The sequence below is a fragment of the Polypterus senegalus genome, chromosome 16, assembly GCF_016835505.1.
Source record: "Polypterus senegalus isolate Bchr_013 chromosome 16, ASM1683550v1, whole genome shotgun sequence".
NCBI classification, from domain to species: Eukaryota; Metazoa; Chordata; class Cladistia; order Polypteriformes; family Polypteridae; genus Polypterus; species Polypterus senegalus.
The window spans coordinates 3,717,707-3,739,518 of NC_053169.1; the positions used below are offsets into that span (position 1 = coordinate 3,717,707).

The following is a 21,812-nucleotide window of genomic DNA, read 5'->3' on the forward strand; positions in this document are numbered from 1 at the left end:
TCGGTGCCCCCCTCCTTTTGTGCCTTGTGCCTCAAAGTTGCTGGGGGTGGCGCTCTAGCATGGGTATTCCTGGGGTTATCCTCTCCCAAGCTAAACACATGCGCTGGCAAGGGGACCATCCTCTGTGCAGGTCTGATCCCTGCATTTCAAAGGCGCCTTGCCACTCAATGGGCTGGCATCAGGTGCCAGCTCTCTTATCTCTGGGTGTCTTTTTCATGAAGCCGCCTGTTCGGTGTGCAGATAATCGGCGGCTGCTGCTATCGCCTGTGATCAGCTGTCCTGGCATGGTGGTGATAAACAGACAAGTGAGAGCTGAGAGGCCTAATGCCAGTCTGGATGATGGGGGCATTTTGTTGACCAACTCAGAGTTTTAAACAGATTAACCCTAACAGTGCCAATGGCAACCAGCATGGACTCTGTCCTTCAATGGAGCTCTAGGGGGCAAACATACAGATGGCACCAGAGTGCCCCCTCCCATTCCTGGTCATCTGCAGTTACATTCCACTGGTTCAAGTAAAGCAAGGATGACTACTCTGTGCCCAATCCATATGAATGAAGGGTTTAGGACTCAAGTGGCACCAATGGGCACATTTATTAGGGCAGCCAGCAGTTTGTCCACTTCATTGAAGGCTGCCATCAGACATATTAGTAACTTAATGGACGACTGCACCACGTCCCCCACTCCAGTCAATTTGCCCGCCCTGGTTGTTGCTTGTGACTTTCAGACTTGTTTTTTTGTGCCCCCATATCTCCTCATCTCTTCAAGTCTGGGGGGTGCAGGCAGCATGGATGGGGGGATGGGTGTGTGTGTGTGTGTGTGTGGGGGGGGTTTGTTTGCTGTGTGGCTTACAAGACTTACATTCAGCAGACCCCAACTCTTGAGATGATCAGGTGTGAAGGGAATGCCAGGATGAGGTCACCACCAGCAGATATAAAGGCACTGCAGACTCCTGGGGCCACTAGTGGGCACTGTGCCATACACGTGTGCTAATGGCTCTGGGTGCCATCAGGACACTGGCCTGAGTGGACATATCTATTTATCTATTATATAGCGCCTTTCACTCTATCTATCTATCTATCTATCTATCTATCTATCTATCTATCTATCTATCTATTATATAGCGCCTTTCACTTATCTATCTATCTATCTATCTATCTATCTATCTATCTATCTATCTATCTATCTATCTATTATATAGCGCCTTTCACTTATCTATCTATCTATCTATCTATCTATTATATAGCGCCTTTCACTTATCTATCTATCTATCTATCTATCTATCTATCTATCTATCTATCTATCTATTATATAGCGCCTTTTACTTATCTATCTATCTATCTATCTATCTATCTATCTATCTATCTATCTATAGTGCCTTTCACCTATCTATCTATCTATCTATCTATCTATCTATCTATCTATCTATCTATCTATCTATCTATTATATAGCGCCTTTTACTCTATCTATCTATCTATCTATCTATCTATCTATCTATCTATCTATCTATCTATCTATCTGTTATATAGCGCCTTTCATGTCCATCGGTATAAAATCAGGGTTTAATCGAAATGTTCTGCTCAAGTCCTTTGTCTGGTGGTCTCTGAGGGGCTCCCAGGTGTTCTTTGACCGACCTCACCGGCACCTCGCTGGCATCAACTGTGAAGCTCCTCCACCTGCACCTGTGTGCCACTGAAGGTTTTGTGTGCCATGCCGGAAGTGGCACCGTGCCCTGAGGCTACAGATGCAGCCCCATTCAGCTTTTCACCTTTACATCTGAGGTGAGAAGTGCGTGTGGAACAGAGGCTTGGGCGGCAAGCTCGGGCTCCATCGTCTGAGCGCTGGCACACACCGGGCCAATTCAGCACAAACGTCACAAGGTGACGTCAAGACCCGGGGGTCGACCTCTCAAGTGGCTCGCTGGAGAGGCGTGAGGTGAAAAGGCCTGCCAGAGAAATGTCATCGGTGGGCTGCCTCGTTGTGAAGTCTTTTGTGACACGGCAGAAACGAACGAAGATGCAGCCGTGGAGAAGTGCAGGTCACCGAGGGTCTCGTACTGTGACTGTCACTTGTCAGCTGTTTGTCCAGACCAGAGGTGAGGGCAATGGACTGGTTTGAGTCACGCACACAGGTGGAGAGACAGAGCCGTGCCAGTGCCAGGTAGCCTGAAATGCGCCAGAGAAGCAGGAGGGGATGGCAGAGATGGGCTGGAAGCCTGGCACAGTCCCTCGCGTTTCTGAAGGCTTTTATCATTGTAGATGCCACTTCATTGGCGCGGGTTTTGAGCGTCCACTTTGCTTTGATGTTTCTTTACATTTTTTGAGATGGCTTTTGGTGACAGATGCATGTCCTGAGTGCCAACAGGCACTTTACAGGTGACATCTCTGTTGCCACCACAAATATACAATGACAAGCAATAAAGAGAACAAGAAGAAGACATCACCGTTGAACTCCTTTTGAAATCTTAAGCTGGTTAGGGTGGTCACATGACCCCCTTTCCATTTGGAATGACCGAGTTGAATTCAAGATGGCCACCTTCAAGATGGCAGCAGTGTGCCTGGCAGACACACCCAGCATCAGGCATCTGAAAAATATTTGGGTGGTCCCAAGCTTTTCCAGGCTGCCTGGTGGGAGGAGCGCAGACATCTGCAGCCACCATGACCATGACCACACTGAGGCCTCCTTCCACGTCTGCCAGCTCTCCATCTACGCTTGGCAGCCGTCTCAGTGCCAGGCGATTTTCTGCGTCTCTGAGCTCGCTGCCATCAGGCTTATCCAGGATAAAGTGGGTCAGCGTTCACCGGCTTGTACGATAAACGCCTGCATTTAAATATTTGGAATCGATCGCAGTGTAAATATTTAACAGACCCACGGCTTGGCCTGATGATGAAAGTGCCGCTGCGTGGGAGTGCCAGCTCGCTTGAAGATGGGCATCTCGAGTGCTTTCTAAAACATTTACAAATGGCGCTGGGGAGGAGTAACCGACAGCCCAGTCTGCACAATGAGGTTTGAACCTGGCTTACTGGATCAGACATTGGCGTAGTTGGCAGGATTTGTGGCACCTCTATGTGGCCCTACTCAAGGCTGAACTGTCCATGCCAATCACCTACCACTTTAGGTGAGCCATTCATGCCAATTGTTACTGCCTTGAAGTCTGCAGGTCAAATGGCTGGGTAGGGGTAGGGGAATAGGGGGGTCAACAGGTCAAATAGCGAGGGACAAATGTTATCAGGTGGCATAACGCGGGGGACGTGGTGGCTGCTCTGAAGGCTGGCGCCGTTGCAGTTTGACGTTGGTAACTTTATTGTTTCCTATCAGTTTACATGACATATAGCGCCTTACCAGTCTAACCATTGCAGCATGCAGTGGCCTGCCATATAGCGCCTTACCAGTCTAACCATTGCAGCATGCAGTGGCCTGCCATATAGTGCCTTACCAGTCTAACCATTGCAGCATGCAGTGGCCTGCCATATAGCGCCTTACCAGTCTAACCATTGCAGCATGCAGTGCTCCTCTAGGCCTGCCATATAGCGCCTTACCAGTCTAACCATTGCAGCATGCAGTGCCCCTCTAGGCCTGCCATATAGCACCTTTCCCATCCAGCTATTGCTTGACCAAAGGCATGTTTTGCCACCTAACCTGGATGCTCATGCCAGAGTGCTGCCAGCTGTGCCTGCCCAATGTAGTCCATTTGTTCCAGTTGATGGCACAGCTCTTCAGCTCAAGAGGGACAAATGAAAGACAAGGGATGTCGACTCCAGCCACCCTATGCAGCCCGCTTTGGCATGGGCTCTCCTTTAGCAGATGCATGTCTCACGTGTGCCCGGCCTGAGCCCTCCTTTTTCTGGCATCAGATGGAATTGCCCTCATCCCTTTATTCTTCTGCGCTGCAGATGTCCTTTGTGCTCAGAGTGCCCTCTCTTTACTACCCTCTGCAGTCTGTGTGCCAGTGTCTATCGTGCGTCTGGTGCCACTCGCTTGAGCGTTCTGAATGTGTGTGCCCCTTCACTTTATAAAAATTGAGTGGGCTGAGTGCCCAGAGTGGACTGTGCCATTGATCTCTCCACAAAGTTAACTGCCCAAAGGCTCAGGTGGCACAAGAGAGACGTGTGTGGTGGCCGATGTGACGGCCGATGGCAGGTGGCTCCATGCCTTCTCCTGGCGGTTTCTTTTAATTTTGCCCCACCTGACTGCACGTTGTCTTTGAGAAGGTGAGGGGTCACCAAGGGGGGGGTCACCCAAACTCCGGCCCTCCTCGTCTGTCAGCTTCAGTTCTCCTTTGCTCATCTGAAGGTGGTCTACAAGAGCAATCACGGGGGAACTAAGGCCATCCAAGGAGTGTCACAGTGCGTCATTGAGGACGATCAGCGAGAGCCTGGAATGTGGCAGTGACACTTTTACGTTTTGTGACAAACGCTCATCAGGGGGCACGAGGAATACATCAGCCAATCCTGTCATGCCACAAGGAAGGCGTGGCATTGTCATGTGGACTGCTGATTGGCTGGCAAGCTGCCAATCAATGAGTTGTCGAGCGCCAAGAGCGAATCATCCAGCGAATCTTCTGTCTGTCAGCCCCTCACTGCGCCACCTCGTGGAATCAGTAGTCACCGGGTCCACCACACTTTAATCTCAAAGGGCTGCTGGCATGTACGTGGTCACTAGTGCTGTCACCATGGCTGCCCCCCTGCTTCTGTTATTCTCTGTTGGCTTCCTTCACCAGCTGCAGGTGCCACATGTGTCTTGTGCCCATGTCCAGCAGAATGTAACTGGGGGCAGTCGTGTCACACCAACAGACGCCCATGACATCATCCTTTCCAGGGGGCAAACTGGGTGCAGGGTTCTCCGGAGTGGTCTTCACGCTGTGCCCACTTTACTGCCCCGCCATTCCATCGTGTTGACTTTCTTTTCTTGATCAGTAAATGGACTGGTAATAACGACCTTGGTGGGCTTGTCACAGTGGATGTCACCAGTCATCTTCTCATTTGATGACAGTTGTCTGGGGGCACAAGCAGGTGACGTCACTTGCTCAGGGTCACACGATGGGAAGTCCACAACCTCAGCCGCTATGCCACACATGAGTATCGGTGGACAGGGGGCTGATCTCTGACTCTCCTCACCCACTTTGGCATGGGCACCTCAGTGCTGGCACTTCCCCAATGGCCACAGTCCCCACGGGCCCCCATTCTGGCTTTGGAGGTCCCCATGTCAGGGCTGGTGTTCTTATTTTATTACTCGGCTCATCTGGTGACGCAGGGCACTGAGCACGCCGTGCCACCGTCATCGCGCCCTTCAGCTCCACTGTGAGTGAATTAAATGAGGCGCACCGCCCAGCGGCTGCAATTGTTCTCTTCTGCCAATTCGGATTTTGTGGCCACAACTCGGCTAAAAGGACACAGGAAGGAGAATGGAGAGGGGGGGCACCGGCACCCCCCACCCCCCACTCACAGTGCTCTTTAGTTCCCAGGATGCCCCTCACTCAGCCCTCCCCTGACAAAATGAGCCCCTCCCCTCGCCACACCTCCTCCCACCCGCTCAAGGCACCGCCCCCTGACAGCCCTCATTGCCATCTGGCATCGTGACATTGGTGGCCCAGGGTTCAGTTGCAAAATGGTGGATGGATTGAGATACCACAAAATGGACTGGCACCCCCTGTTGGGCCCCGACCCCTGCTGGGCACTAGCCTGGCATGTGCTCTGTGTCGCCATGGAGACGTGAAGATGACTGTGAAATGATAAAAGATATCGAGGGACCAGCAGGCCACTCCATCACCGAGGCGCCCGAAAGCCACCAGTCTCCGGGATGTGATAGGGACACAGGGTGGGCAGGAGCCGGGCTGGCTGGCACCCGCCATCTTCTATGTGTTTTTGCTGCCTCGCAGACTTGGCGGTGGGCAGGCACAGACGCTGGCATCATCACCATATCTGCATTTGTATTCGTCTAGGAGATGAGGGCCACGTCCAAAGCCTGCCCCTTCTCTGGTGGTCTGTGTGGGTCATTAGACTGCGGTGGCAGGTGGCAGGAGGTCCATTAAGCTGAAGACCACTCGATGCCCTAAAGTGAGTCGCTCAGGCGCTTTATCTGCATGGAGGGGCTCATTAGCTCTCCCCCTTAGCCGTTTCTCCTCGTTTTCGGTGGTCTGGAATGCTGATGGCGGGCAGCGGTGACAGGTCCACCTCAGTGATTGGAAGGCTGACCTTTAGAGAAATGTCAAGAGGCGCCGCGTAGAGAAGTACCTGAGTGGGGGAGGGGGGAAGAAGAGGGGGTGATGGGATGAAGATGAGGATGAAGATGAGACGCCCCAGCCTGCCCCAGTGCCCACTAAATACCTGCGAGCCCCGCTTTGCATTTTCCTCTCGATGTTTTCCAGGATTTCTCCTTGGATTCTTCTCGTCTTTTTCTTTTTTTTGCCTAATTAATTTGTTTGCTTGTTCTCCGACTCTGCCTGGAAATTCAGCCGTCAGTGAATGGTCTCTCATGGAAGTGCAGGGTGGCACATGGGGTGCCCAGGGTCATCAGCTGGCATCCAGACTCACTTGCCCTGCAGGGGGTGCCGTCTCTTGTGCCTACAGAGGAGAACATGGCAATGCCAGACCACCACTGGGGTTCAAGGACTGTGAGGTGCCAGTGCTGCCCAATGGGCTGCCCGACACAACAAGCTGTGAAAACCACCTATGATGAGCCTTCGCCTGGTAGTGCCACCCTGGCCCGAGTCACCAGGCTGTTCTCTCGGGGTCACACCCGTCCACCACAGCCGCACATTTGCTGGCCAGGCCACCCAGATAACAGCGGGTGCAGTGATGCCCTTGCTGTGACACCAGGAGAGCGGCTCAGGCAGGCTGTGGCAGAGTGTCACGTATCCGTCAAGGTGACACGCATGTAAAGACTCCATTAAGGTTCCCCATGGATGCTCCCAATTTGTCCCATTTGAAAAGTAATCGGCCATAAAAATACGACGATGACGATGATGACGAAGCAGCCATCCTCTGTGCCTCTTCACTGGCCACTTGTGGTGAGACGCCAAATGGCAGCCTTCACTGTGAGTCTCGCCGGCTCCTGGCACCTTCACACGGGATGTGATCTGTGCCAAGGGATTCCTGCCCAACAAGGAGAAGCAGGGCATCAGGTTCGGCTAGATGGCCTCCTCATTCATGCCAACCTCTCATTTTTTACCTTCTAGAAACAGAAATAGAAGATAGCAAGCCCTTGGCAGCCACAAAGATGTCACTTGGGCACTCCTTTAAGGTTCCTTCTTTAGATGATATTAAAGCCAGTCTGATGTTCAGTGGCTCCCAAAATGGCATCCATCACAGGATGGAACTTCACCTCCTTGCTATTATTTAGAATGGCATGGTGGCACAGGGTGAGTGCTGCAGTCTGGAAGTTCTTCTCAGATGCTTCATGCCAACACGTGGCCTTACATCAACTGGTGGCTGACATCGGCTCAAGTGAGTGTCAGTGGGGTCTGTGATGGACCGCCATCACTCCTTGTGCCCACTGTTGCCAGGATAGGCAGTGGCTCACCATGAGCCTGAATTGGGACAGTGCCCAGACTCGGATTGTGGTGCCCTAACAAGTAAGCCTTGTGTTAGGGTGCGTGGTGCCTTCCTCCTGCCATCTTTATTCAGAAGTTGGTCATTGGGAGGTCAGAAATGAGGGGTCACAATTATGGACATCGGGTCAGCCATAGAAATCAAATGTGCCCACCTGCCCTCCTGAGATGAGTTCTGAAGCCACCTTACTTGTTTAACCATTAATGCAGATCCTGCCAGTGTATCTGGGCACTGCCATATTAAATGTATGATCAACCAATTTGAAAGAGCCTCGAGGTCACAGTATGTCACAGTAGTGGACCATCAGTTTGAAAAGCAACCGTTCAGTAGGACTACGGTGCAAGGCACCCCAAAAAGTAGAGAGAGGAGGATATTACAGCAGAGTGGGCCAGAATAACTTCTCTAATGTCGCCCACCTCACAGGTTTGGGGGTCCCCACGGTCCTCCAGTCCACCACACCATTTGGCCACTTATTCCATTCATCTGTGCTTCTCTGTGTGAAGAAAAAGTCTCATGTGAAACCTACCACAGGTGTCCGTTGGTCTCTCTGTGTTCTTCTTGGGGGAACGGAAATTAAAACAATTGGGAACCCCCCGCCTAACACCCCCCCTCATTTTAAACACTCAGCCAGGCCGCCCTTCATCTCCTTCAGCTGCTCCTTCTCTGCCGCTCTCCGTGGTTCTTGCTCTTTGTTTTACAATATGGGGACCACAGCTGTGGACGGTACCACCGATGAGGCCTCCCTGGCATGTCGAGGGGCTCAAGCGTCAGCACTCTGCACTTGGACTCTCAACCCTGGGGGCGCGATATGATAACAGCATCCTATTAACCCTCTCAGCGGCCTTTGCTCTCGTCAGTCATTTCTTGAGCGCCATTTGCTTCAACTGCTCAGCCGCTCTCCGTGGTGCTGAATCAGCCCGGTGGCTCCGCACGCCGGTCGCTCTCCGTGGTGCTGATCTCAGTCTTGTCTGCTCTTACATTTATTTATTTGGCCAACGCCTTCATCCGGCATTTGAGGCACAATCGGTCACATTTCTTTTGTTTTCCCAATTGGAGCACAGGCGGGTGAAGTGACTTGCTCAGGGTCACACAATGGCAGTGGTGGGATCTGCCTTAACCACTGCGCCACACTGCCTGCTCTTCTCTGTTCTTGCTGCAGGGGTTTTTCTTAATGGAGATCAAAATTGCACACAATATGCATTGTGGGGGCCTCACTACAGTGTTAGGTAATTTTAAACACACACTTGTGCTCCACATAAATAATAATAATAATAATAATAATAATAATAATAATAATAATAATAATCATCATACATATCATTTCATGACACTTAACGGTTTGTGTGCAGTGTGTTGAGGGGACCAGTCCACTGCGACCCCCGATCATTCCCACACTTCACTTTCACCCCTCTCATTTTTACTCCCAGTCTGCAGTTTTTCTCATTACAGTTATTCCCAGTAAATGTCCTCGCCCCCGCTTCTTCCCAGGTTCCTTCTTGATGATTCAGATGGTCCTTCATTATCCGCCCTCCACCCAAGCAGCTCACTAATTCAAATCTCATCCGATCGTTTCTGCGTATTAGAAAGGGCAGCAGTTGAGGCAGCGACCCCTGCTGGACGCCACTTGTAACGTCACCTCACTCAGATAAGCTGTAGGTTTATTCGCAGGCGTGCAGGTTCTGTTCAGGCTTTGACGTGGACAGACGGTGGGCAGCGAGCTGGCTGTATCCCCTCCAGGAGTACAGGCGCCCCCTGCTGGACCACAGCTTCTCTTATTTTGTCGCTTGCCTTCACTTCAGAGAGTTTCCAGTTCCTGACGCCAGCAGGCTTCTCTTTCATTGCATCTCTTTGGTGGCAACTGAAAGGAGATCTCTGATGTCACAGCCTGCAGTGCCCGCTATAAAATGGCTTGTACCTCCCCCATCAGGGTGGGTGCCAGGGAGAAATCAAAATGGGGCACCTGGTCTTCTGAAGGGGCTCAGCTGATGCTGCCATTTGTATTACTTTATTTTATAATCATATTCACAAAAAAGAAGAAATCTATCTGAGGTGACGACCCTCGGGATGATGGGGTGCAGACACGTGCTGGGGCGGGGCCAAATGTGCCAGGGCAGGAATGAACAGCGGGTGATGTGTGGGGCTCACATGAAGATGGCAGCAGCTCAGGCTCTTAGCTGGTGCCTCCACTGGGAGTTATTTGGGGTCTCCGTCTCCAGAGAGCTCTTAAGTGGTCTTTCCAAGACCTCCCTCCAGCACACCTCGGCCACATGAGGGCGCTATACACACAGCATGTCCACATTGGCAGTGCAGACTCCGTCAGCATGGCACCAACACTCGGGGGTCAAGATGGCACCGCAGGAGACTCACAGTGAACTTTAGGAGTGAGTGTCATGGAACTGTGGTGTGGGGACCACCGAGGGCTGAGGGGGTGGTCTGAGCTCACTTATTTGTGACGTTTGTCTCCACATGTAAAAGCCTGGCAAATTGCGTTTGGGTACAGAGATTCCAAGGAGGACATGGCAGACTGGCACCGACCTGGGGGCACCTCAGAGGACTTTACTTTGGTGAGTCAGGGAAAGCGAACACGAATGGCGCTGCCTCTGAGCCCACCGAAATGGGCCATAGATGGAGATGGCACTCGGGGATCACTGGTCACCATCAGAAAACTTTACGGACCCCCACAACGTTCCTTCAGTGAGGTTTTCCAATGGCAGTGTGATGACTCTGTGGTCATCACTAAGGTCAAGGGGTCCCCCAGCTGACCACTGCATGCTGCCCTTTTGTGTCGCTCTGCTTGTGCTTTGATCTTCTCTTCCTTTTCACGGAGGACGAGTGACGCAGGGCGGCTGCCAATGAGAGATCCGGAATGTTCTCTGTGCCTACACTGCCCTCTCGCAGGCACTGGCATTACTAGGGGTGCAGGGAACTGACCGCTTTATTATGGGGCAGACAGGTAGCCCTGCCCACCCGGAGCCACGCCCCTTTCTAACTCTCCGCCTTGTTCTTCTCCCGCCAGGCTGTCCGGATTCCTGCTGCCACCTCCCATCATCAGCACGGGCTCCATCCTGGCACTCTGGTTCACCACGGACTTCGCCGTCAGTGCCCAGGGCTTCAAGGCCGTCTATGAAGGTAAGGCTTGGGCCGACCGAGGGGGTCCTCTGCATGTGGCAGCGTGTGTGGCGCTGACTGCCCTGACCCGGTGGTCCCCTGCCCCGGGTTTGTTCTGCTTGTAGGTGTGCGGTGGTCTCAGCCCACCATGTGCCCGCTCCTCCAATGGAGCTGAACCCATGCCATGGCTCTTGTTTGATGCCACTCAGCTGGCCCACTTTCACCCGCCGTCGCCGTCTGCTCTTCGACGTTACCTTAGCAACCAGCGGGCCGAGCAGGGGGCTGTGATGTGGGGGTCCACTTGTGGTCACAGTGTGGAGAAGCCTTGGGGTCAGGGCTTCATGTCGAGGTTACACTGATCGTGGTGATCGGACCACTCAGGTGGTGACCTGTAAGTTGAGTGGTCCGTGACATCGAGAGACTCTAACGTTAGTGGCAGGTGGTCACCATCCTGTCTGGTGGTCTGTCCGCTTGTTCTGTGCTGGTGTCACTTGGGTGGTCCTTAGCTGCTGCCAGCACTCCTGACATATCTTTATGGCCACTTGATGACATTTTTGGGGGGTTTCACATTTTTTGCCGCCAGCGCTCACTGAGGCCTCCTCTTTAATTAATTAATTTATTTGTTTGTTTATTTATTTAGCCCTCATGTACACAAGCTGACCATCCTGGCATCCCTTTGGTTTTACCTCTACAGTCTTGCTAGTTGGCACTGCCAGCCTTCCTGGGCGTCAGGCCCACCTGCCCACACTGTGACAGTCACTGTGTCGATTGTCCTTTGTCATCTTCTGCTAACATTGTGACCACTTGCTCTCCCCGCCCCCCCATCATTCAGCTTCAACCAATCAGCTTTAAAGTTAAGCTATGACATCATGAAGGAGGGGCCTAATGCTGGACAACAGAACATCCCTGGCATCAGACTGAGTGGGCGCTGTGGCCCAGCGTGGACCTGGCATTTCTCACCTTTGGTGTCTGTGCAGAGTGTGGTGTTGGGTTTCGTTTCCATGGTTTCACTGTGACGCCATTTTGTGTCTTTATTGAGCTACTGTTGCTATGAGGTGACATCTGGTGACTAGGGGCGTGTTCTCTTCAGTGGGTGGCTGAGAACTTTGGTGGTCTTATTTTGGCATGGCTGCCTCTTCCGCTTGTCTTGTCCTCTCGTTTTGTCACTTTGACGTCTTTTCTTGTCATTTGTCCCTTTTTGTCACCCTTTTGGTACTTTCTCTTTTTCCTGCTCGCCTTTCTTGTTCAGCTTGAGTTGCTTAATCTCGTGGTGGTGGGCGGGGCCTCGTGACGCTCAGCCGTGGCCATGCCCCCTGCTCGGTGTACTGTTGACGGCACCAGTATGGTGGCCCCGCCTTGGCCCCCTCCCTCAGGTGTCATTTTGCCGGCTGTTCTTGGGCTCTGATTGGTGGGCTGTGGGCTCGTCTTCTAGATGTGTCAGCGGACCCTCGTCTGCTCGTTGACTTCTCTTTGTGTGAGTTGGGCCGCCGCTCTCTTAGTTCAGTTGTGTTCAATGTATTCTCTGTATAGCGCCTTTCAGGCTCAGACTTAACAGGCTGACCACACGCGGCCCACTCATGAGGACCCCCACCGTCTAACAGTCCATGTTGAGACAACGCAAGGACTAAAGTGGGGGTCCAGAAATCTCCAACTGGCCACCCACAGTATTATAAGACCCCAAGGCCTCACTGGGGGCCGAGTGTTCAGGTGCTTTGATTTGGTGGTCACATTGACAGAGCAGATGCCAGTCAGATGCCAAAGAGGTGCCAGCCATAGCTTCGAATTCAGTCAGATGAAATGCGGTGAGTTTCCAAGTCTGAGACTCAGTGGGGGAGGGCGGTCTGGACCACGTCAAGTGGTTGACAAAAATAAAGGACGGTGCCAGCTGGGCAAGCACGGTAGGGTGACGTTGAGATTACAATACATAAACTCAGAAACAGTGCAGACCACCCATTGTAGACTGAGACCCTGACAAAAAGAGTAAAGGAAAGGCCTCATTAAAAAAAGAGCCCCCTGGAGGACAAGGCTGAAATGACACCTCTGTGACTTAGAGGACAAAGAACAGGCCAGCAGATGTCGAGCCCACCAATGACAAGACACCGGCAATTCTGGAGTTGGGCGGGCGTGTGGCATCAGCCTGGATGAGTGTTCAGTATCCGTGTGCCAAATTGTACCAGCCTGAGAAAGCAGGGGTCGAGCCACATGCCACATGAAAGTGGGCACTCGCCAAGCCATTGTCACCTGACCAGAAAGCCATCATCAACCGAAGATCATCCTTCTTCAGTTCCCATCCTGGCACTCTCATTGGCTCCTGCTTCCTCCCCAGTGTGCCCAGTGCCCTGATCGCTTTGCAGGCACCAACTGGAGAAACAGGCCAGACAATAGAGGGACGTGCCAAGGGGCCTGTGATGACCACCAGTGATGTCCTTTATTACTGGCCTGAGCTCAGCTCCTTTCATATCCATCCATTTGTTATCCAACCCGCTACAGCCTAACTGCAGGGTCACAGGGTCTGCTGGAGCCAATCCCAGCCAACACAAGGCGCAAGGCAGGAAACAAACCCCGGGCAGGGCGCCAACCCACCGCAGGGCACACACACACACACCCACACACCAAGCACACACACTAGGGACAATTTAGGATCGCCAATGCACCTCACCTGCATGTCTTTGGACTGTGGGAGGAAACCCAGGCAGACACGGAGAGGACTTCACGCAGGGAGGACCCGGGAAGCGAACCCAGACGGGTCTCCTAACTGCGAGGCAGCAACGCTACCCACCGTGCCACTGTGCCACCTTCCTTTCATATCTGTTGATTTTATAGCGCCTCTGCAGTCTGCCCATCTTATTAGAGTGTCTTCCATATCATCTGTCTGCCTATCTAGTGTTGTGTATAGCGCCTTTCACTCAGTCTATCTAGTATATAGTGCCTTTCACTCGGTCTATGTGGTTTATAGCGCCTTTCACTCAGTCTATGTGGTTTATAGCGCCTTTCACTCGGTCTATCTAGTATATAGCGCCTTTCACTCAGTCTATGTGGTTTATAGCGCCTTTCACTCGGTCTATCTAGTATATAGCGCCTTTCACTCGGTCTATCTAGTATATAGCGCCTTTCACTCCGTCCATATCGTTTATAGCGCCTTTCACTCGGTTAATATCATTTATAGCGCCTTTTGAGGGGCTGCTGTCACATGCCATCCATTCCTGCCTTCTGCTGCCCGGAGGTTCCCCCGGGACTCTTAGATGCCCACTGCCCATGTCCATTTCTGAGCCCGAGCCCTTGGCAAGGCTGGAGTGGAGTCACCATTTAATTGAGGCTGGCGACACACGCGTGCCAATGACGGGTTCAAGTCTGTCAGCGGGTCACCTAACGATGACACAAATTTGAGCCGACAGAGGCGCCGCCGCGCTGCTCGCCACTTCTAGCGGTAATGAGGAAGATGGCGGAGTGAATTGACAGCGCGCCCCGCATCCGTTCCGCACATAAAGGTGCAAATGAATTTGGTGGCCGAGCCGCAGCCCACTAAATAGAATTCTGCTGAAGCTTCCGGCACTTCAGGAACAAATTAGTCCGAGCGCACGGTGGCAGGAAATTGAAGAAGCTCCTCCGCCAGCTCCGCTGCCACTTTGGCTGCAAACTGCTTTTTAAGGACTTTCCTTCTCTAGTGAAGTCCATCCTGGAGACGGGAGGTGGCACAGTGGGTATGGAGGCTGCCCTGTGGCCTCAGGGACCCATGTTCAAAGACTTTACCACTCGCTGAGTTTCTACAGTGTCTGGGCATCCCCAAGATGTGTGGGTGAAGAGACGGGCACAGGGAAAGTGCCCAGATGATGGATTGGCGAGTGTTCATAGTGTTCCTGCTCTCCATCGGGCTCCACTCTGTAATAATGGGGTCTGTGGGTGGACATTGTCACACGATTCAGGTCTTAGTTCTGACTTGTACCCACCTGCATGCCCACAAGACCCATTGACATCATTGGGCTCCCATTATGCCTGGACACTTCACCCACATACAGACAAGTGAGCCTCAGGTTGGCACAGGGTGCCCTTTGGTTCAAATATGCTTGGTTTGCCCTTTACCAGAACTGGCATTTCATCTCATTGATTGGTAAAGTGCCAACTGCCCAATTGACAGGGTATGATGCCCATCATGCTGGCACTACCACCACATGCTCCATATCTGAGACTGGACAGAGGACCACCCTGCAGCCTAGCAGGTGGTGCTCTAAAACTGCGGCAGGTGGCAGAGCTCCTTGGGTCAGCGGCCCTGATAAGAAGCTCATAAAGTGCTGAGTGCCAACTTCATGGTGGAGACGAAGGGTCCAAAGCAAAGGTGACATGAAGTGGAATCGAGAACAAATAAGAAGGGGGCCATTGGGTGGGCTTTAAATATCAGAAAAAGGCAAGGACCACTTCAGATCATTTAGCTTGTGCCAGCCCTGACCAGAACCCAACAGAATCACCTGGGCAGGGCACACCTGTGGGCAGTGGGGGGCTCAGCCAGGCGGACAGGATCACCTAATGAGCTTTGGGAAGGAGCAATGGCAGTGGGGACCCTGTTGTGTGTGCCTGTGCCAGGTGACCTAGTGGCATGTCGGGATGATTTAAACCAGTAGAGCTCAGGCTTGGCACGCACCCTTAATGGGCAGGGAGAATGTGAACCACCTCAGCCACTAGGTGGCACACTTTCTATTCACACATGACATTTAGCCTAAAGGCCAGTGCTGAGTGTGATGTCATCCACAGTGCCACCTCTGAGAGCACAGCTCATGTAGCGCCCTGCTGGCAGAGTCCTCCCTTTTATTCTAAAGAGCATAAGAGTGGCATCATCGAGTCTGTTGTGATCCGCAGGAAAAGGTGCAGACCTCAAAAACAGAAGCCGGGCCCCAAACTCAAGAGGCAGGCTGATGGCCCAAAATGGGGCGAAGGTGTGAAAGGTTCAAGGTTCAAATGACAAACGCATTGAAATAAAGGTGAGGATTACCATAAACCCCTGGTCTTCAGGAAAAAAAGAAAACAATGCTTAGTTACGTAACCTTTGAAAGTGAATTAAAAAAAAGGGTAAGGAAGACAAAAGAAACACAAATGATAAAGAAAAAAAAAATCAAAGGCCTAAAGAGACAAAACAAAAGTCCAGCAACCCTCAGTCACGTCACCAACTAACAATGGCGGTCTGAAGGATCTGAGCCTCCGCGGTCCTGCAACTCAACCCCCAAAGCTGAGGGCGGTCCTCCAGCTGATTGTCATTGTGGCTCCGCCCCCTGATTCTAAAGACGGTCCTTAAGCTCCATGACATAGTGGCCCCACCCCCAAAGCTGAGGGCGGTCTCTACAGCTGATTGTCATTGTGGCTCCGCCCCCTGATTCTAAAGACGGTCCTTAAGCTCCATGACATAGTGGCCCCACCCCCAAAGCTGAGGGCGGTCCTCCAGCTGATTGTCATTGTGGCTCCGCCCCCTGATTCTAAAGACGGTCCTCAAGCTCCATGTCATAGTGGCCCCACCCCCAAAGCTGAGGGCGGTCCTCCAGTGCTCTGTCTTTAGGGACGGGCCACAGAACTGAAGATACGCACAATGACATTAAAATGAACCTAATAAATTCGATTTGAAATATGAACCTAAAGAGTACTGGACGTGACTTGGGGACAAAGTCCTGAACGGAGTGAGATGTTTTAAGTTTAAAATCTGAGGGTCCTTCATGCATTCATTTGTCACTTTAATTCACTGATGCCCTCCCACCCTGCATGGCACCCCCCCCCCAGCAGAGGGCACTCCAACTCAGCTGGCTGAATTTGGGCAGGAGAACACGTCAACTGCACACTGATGGAGGTCGTCGTGCCCGCTTTGCCGTCACCTCCACCTTTGTCTGGATGCCAATCTGGGCTGTGGGTCATGCTGGCCTGCCCTCTTTCCTCTGTGCCACCTCCTCTTTCCTTCACGGGTCATTCTCATTCGTGCTCTAATCACTCAGACTTGCATTTAATTGTTTATTTGCTCTCTCAAGCTGTTTACACACGATGGCGTGAAGTGTGACATATCTGAAAGTGCCCGCTGTCTGCCCTTCGCTGAGTGCCAACTAATGACTGCTCTTTTCTTAATTATGAGGGATGAGGTCAGCGGAAGGTGGGAGGATGGAAGGGTGCCCATTAGGATGAAGGGCAGGGAGTCAGATGTCCCGACTGCTGTGCCAGTCACTTTAATGCCACAGTGCCCATTCTGGTCCAGCTTCACATGTTTTGTTGGCATACCTCTGACCTGAAGTGGCCTTTCAGCAAATGTCTCCAGCCTGACCCACCATTAGGACAGGTGAGCACCAGTGGGATGAAGGAGGAGGAGGAGGGACTCAAAAGAAAAAGAGTGACAAGGACATCTTAGGGACACCGTGCCCAGTGCAACCAAGAAAGAAAATGAGAGAAAAGTCCAATCAAAGGGGCTGCGAATCAGCAGAGGGGGGTCACAGGTGGCATTGGCCACTGAAGGTGACTTAAATGAGGTGGCGGTGGCCCGGTGGCAGGACTTTCCATGTGGTGATTTTTCTCCAGGTATTCCCATTGTATCCCCTCGTCTCTAACGGTTTTATAGCGCCTTTCAGTGGTCTCGCCGTTGTCTGATGACGTGTCTATGGTGGCTGGGGGTCCGCCGCGTTTGCTGATCTGTGTCTTTATGCTTTAGTTTCACGTGTGTTCAGCAGTGGCCGACATTTCAAATGGCCATCTGATTTATTTTTGTGTGTGTCCAGTTGAAGATGCCCCCCTCCCTGGGCTCACTTGCCCCCCTGCCTTTCACCTGGCACTTACAGTCAGACTGGCATCAAGGGCCTCTTGCTGTCACGTTCCTTTCATTCTGCTAGCTGATAAGATCTGGGCGTCCATTCTTGGTAGATGAGGTGGACGAGGTCACTTCAGATGGCTATCACTTTCAATTTCCTCGGCCCGATTATCTGCCAGTCTTGATCTCGATGAAGACGGCGCAGTGGAACTCGAGTCATTTAACTCGGTTGGCGCCGTTTCTTGTTTCATCGACTCTCTTGACGTTTGGCGTCGGTCACAGGCGGCTGACCGCTCGAGTTCACTTTGTACTCCCAGTGGACGCTGGTCTTAAAAACGAGTCCACTAGGGGGCAGCAGTGGGAGAGACACGGCCTCTGTGCCCTTGTGCCACGGAATGGGGGTTGACAGCAGGGGGCACTCCACAGTGTCTTTATTTTTCATGCTGTCCTTTTAGGCCTGGCGGGGACTGAATGACCTGGTCAGTCTGGCATGTTCAACTGGCACTGATGATGAGTGTGAGGGTCAGTGAACCGTAACGCGGGCACAGGTCACTCTGCTGGACTTTCTACAATAATAAATGCCAGATTGCAGCTCTCTGAATGTCGTGCCCTGCCCTTACCAGGGTGTGCCACCATGAGGCGCTTTATGGGCCTCACACCTCGGCCTGAAGTACACAAAATGAGCACTAAAATGAGACTCCAAGCAGGGAGGAGCTATATAGGGGGCATCAGTCGGGGGTCTGGCACGATGGGGCCTCCTACAAGATGGCCAGATGTGGTCACCAGGTGGAACGCTGCCTGTCGAGCCCCCCCTCGTCATTCCCAGTCTGTGCCAGGCGTCAGGTTGCCGTGGTGGACGTGACTACCACGCGGCGGTCCAGATGACCTTTCGCTCGCCGCCACATCGATTTCCAGTCCTCCTTCATATTCTCGAAATTCTCTCGTCTCCACTCGTTTTTCTGAAGTTTCTGCTGACCGTAATGAGGACATCAAGCTGGCTGTCTGCGCCGTGAAGTCTGGGACTGGAGGTCTGTGACCAGGCTAAGCCCAGGCTCAACATGTTGGCACCACTCACCCAGTGCCAGCCATTCTGGGGTCTCATTTGGGTCTTTATCTGCTCTACGGTCACAGGTGTCAACTGAGAGACATGGCTGACCATCCAAGGGGACAACTCATGACTGGCACTGATGGTCGGACAATGCCAGGGGGCACTTAGACAAGCCCCCTCGCCACAACTCCCTTGGTGCCCAAGCTGGCCACTGACAGCCTCTTCTTGTTTTTGTACACCATGCAGGCCATCTGTCCAATCAAACTGTGAGGCCCTGGGCACTGCCACTCTCAAGCTGAGACAGCCTGGCATGACTCATGCCAAGTGTGAAAAGTCACCAGCCTGTTGTGGAAGGCGCTATATAATTGAAGGCCAGTTGACTCATGAAGGACTCTTGGCCGTCAGTCCAGCTTCATTTCGGGGGCTTGCAAGTCGTCCAAGTCCAGATTCTTGCTATGTGGCGCCTTTCAGGACGGTCCAGTGTTATGGAGAACATGAACTTACCAGGCCAGTCACAGTACGTCTCGAACGCTATATAGCGCCTTTCCAAATGGCCTCCCTGTATGGACAGCTTGGCGGTCAGTCCACATTGGGGTCTTTCTTCAGCAGCTTTACAAAGTGGGCTTCACTGCACCATTCACAAGTCTGGGCTGAGAGTATATAGCGCCTTTCATAGGACTCGGGCACAAACAATGCCTCAGTGACCATATGATGGCGGACTGACGCCTCACAGCTCCGGGGTCCCAGCCTGGCTCCTCTCTGGGTGGGCTTTGCTTGTTCTCCCTCAGGTGCCACTCACATCCTAGGGGCACACAGGTGATGTTCACTGGTGGCTCAAAACTGGCCCGATGTGGAGGTGTGCCAAGGTGTGCCCAGGTAGCAGGTTGTGTTTCATTACCCTGCTCTTCATCTGAGGGGTGGCAGCCTTTATTGAGTCATCTCACTGATTTATAGCGCCTTTCACAAACCTGCCATGACTGAAAGGTGCAGACGAGGCTCAAGTCAAGGAAGGATCAGAGACGATACGAGAAACTCGTCAAGGGGTCTCCATATGGCACCTAGCAGAAACACCCTTGGTGGCAGATCGGACTTGAGTGGCATCTCCCAGGTGTCAGACTTGTTGCGAGGAGGCGTACCCACCGATCTGCTGCTGTGCCAGCGAGATGAGCAGCTAGACGGCAGGACCGCTGGGTAGCACTGGCAGACGTCATCTTCTCTGGGCTCGCTGAGCTACTCCATGTGATTTGTGTGGCGCCCCCACCAGGCGCATGTGATCATCCATCTACAGTCACCTGTGTTGTGTCAAAGGCGCTATAAAGGAATAGCACAGTGGTCAGTGCTGCCAAAAAGGGGTCCAGTTCAAATCCCAGCACTCTAACTTACTGTGCCACCTGGCATTTCTGTGAGTGTGCCCTCTAATGAACTGGCATCCCAGCTGTGATGTTCGTGTCCTACCTTTAGCCTGAGGCTGCCAGTTCAGGCCCAAGCAAAAAGGAAATGAAAGGTGTGCCCAAGTGGCTCACAGCTCAAGGGGTCCGTGTTCATCTTCCAGGTGGGTTCACTTACACATCCCATACACTGGCTTAAAAATGGGAGGGTAGCTGTGTGCCCCCCAGTGATGGACCTTTCAGAACTGTGATGGAGGGGTCAGGGTGCCCATCTGTCTCCCCCTGTGGGCTGAGTAGAGGGTGACGGGTGACGTTCTCTGCTTTTGATCTGACTTGAGCAGACGTGATTGAGATGTTGATGCCCCTCAGGTCCCTGATGTGTGAGGATCCTGGCAAATGCCAGCCCATTTGGAGTCATTCAGGGGATGGCAAAGTGGCGTGTTGTACATTGGCATGGTGCCAGGCCCACCTTTCAGCCATCAGCCTGCTCAGAGCTGGAGGTGAGCAAATGCAAAGTGCCACATGAGGGAGCCGAGCGCTGAAGACGTGAACTGAAGATGGCCGGTCACTCTCACCACTTGGGGGGCATCCAGAGGGGCTCAGCTAACTCCGTCCTCAGGGCCGAGTGCCAGTCTGGTGGAGTTAGTGCCAGCGGCTCGTCTACAGAAATCACTGAAACTGATTGGTGGTGGGCTGCTGAGTCCGCCTGTCTGCCTTGGCTGGTCTTGTGCTGTCATCGTAGGTCCACCGTGTCTGGATCTGAGACCCCCTCTAGTGTGTCTGATGTGGCCTTGATCCCCCTGCTCCCCTCATGCTGACAACAGCTCTTGGACCCCCAGCTCTGGACAACTCCAGCTCTGCTGGGACCCCCACAGGAGACCATCAGTCAGACGTCATTCAGAAATATGCCACAGATGGTGGTCCTCCGAAAGGTGATCTCAACCTGCTATTGAAAAATTCATGGTAAATGTGTCACCAGCAAGTGACAACTCCACGTGTGTGGGCATCAGACCCTTACCTGGGGGTCTTTCTCAAGTTCTCTCTGTGCTGTCTGGGCACCTTAAACTGGGGCATCTGGGTGCTGCCTGTGGTGCGTCACTCCTGCCTCCTGCTAAACCAAGGCGGTACTCACCAAGAAAGGCGCTATAGAGCACTGAACTCATGGGCATCTGACACAGAACTGAGCCGGTGTTGCCCCACCATCAGCTTTCTTTTCATTTTTCTGCTGCCTTTTTCCACAAAGTGGGTGAGAACGGGCATCATGGCATTTAATTGAAAAGAAAGAAGTAACGGGTTTGTGTGCCAATATGAGAGCTGCTTGGACGTCCACTGGCACCTGCCAAGGTCTCACTTACTTAAGAAGCTGCGCACCTTTAAGCCACCTGACTGTAATATAGCGCCTTTCGCCCAGTCATCTGTCTACCTGACTGTAATATAGTGCCTTTCGCCCGGTCATCTGCCAGTCTGTTAATTTTATAGCGCCTTTCGCCTGGTCATCTGTCAGTCAGTCTGTCTGTTAATTTTATTGTGCCTGTCTTGTCTGCCTGTATCCTTATTTATCGTTTAGCACCTTTCACTTGGCCCTCGTTTTCTGTAATATAGCGCCTTTCTCTCCTTATCGTAGATGCAGCACATTTCCTGGCTCCTTATCTTTGATATCGTGCCCCTCCTTTCTTGGGGCCCTGTGGTGGTCTCATTGGTTGGGGGGGGGTGCCCAGGCATGATGGCTCCCCCTTTATTCTCCAAGCATGTAATTACTGAGGGGACCGACCGCCCCTCCCCTTCTTTCCTATCGGCTCCCCCCAGAGCCCCTTTAGATTAAATGTGCACTGCAGCTCGGAGATTTCGGACCCCTGGGCAGGAATGAAACTCGGAGTCAGCAGGCGCCTTAAAGCCTGAAAACATCGGCAGAGCGATTGTGTGGACGGCTTAATGGCGGAGGATTTGGGCTCG

General features: G+C 52.5%; 1 protein-coding gene across 1 annotated transcript in view; it reads left to right on the plus strand.

Annotated features, from left to right (window-relative positions):
- The window catches only part of LOC120517025 (CUB and sushi domain-containing protein 1-like), a 293,367-nt gene that overhangs the window by 46,938 nt on the left and 224,617 nt on the right, over window positions 1-21,812 (plus strand). The window contains exon 3 of the mRNA XM_039739099.1: window positions 10,566-10,678. Coding sequence (XP_039595033.1) covers window positions 10,566-10,678 — 113 coding nt within the window. The remainder of the gene's footprint in view (window positions 1-10,565; window positions 10,679-21,812) is intronic.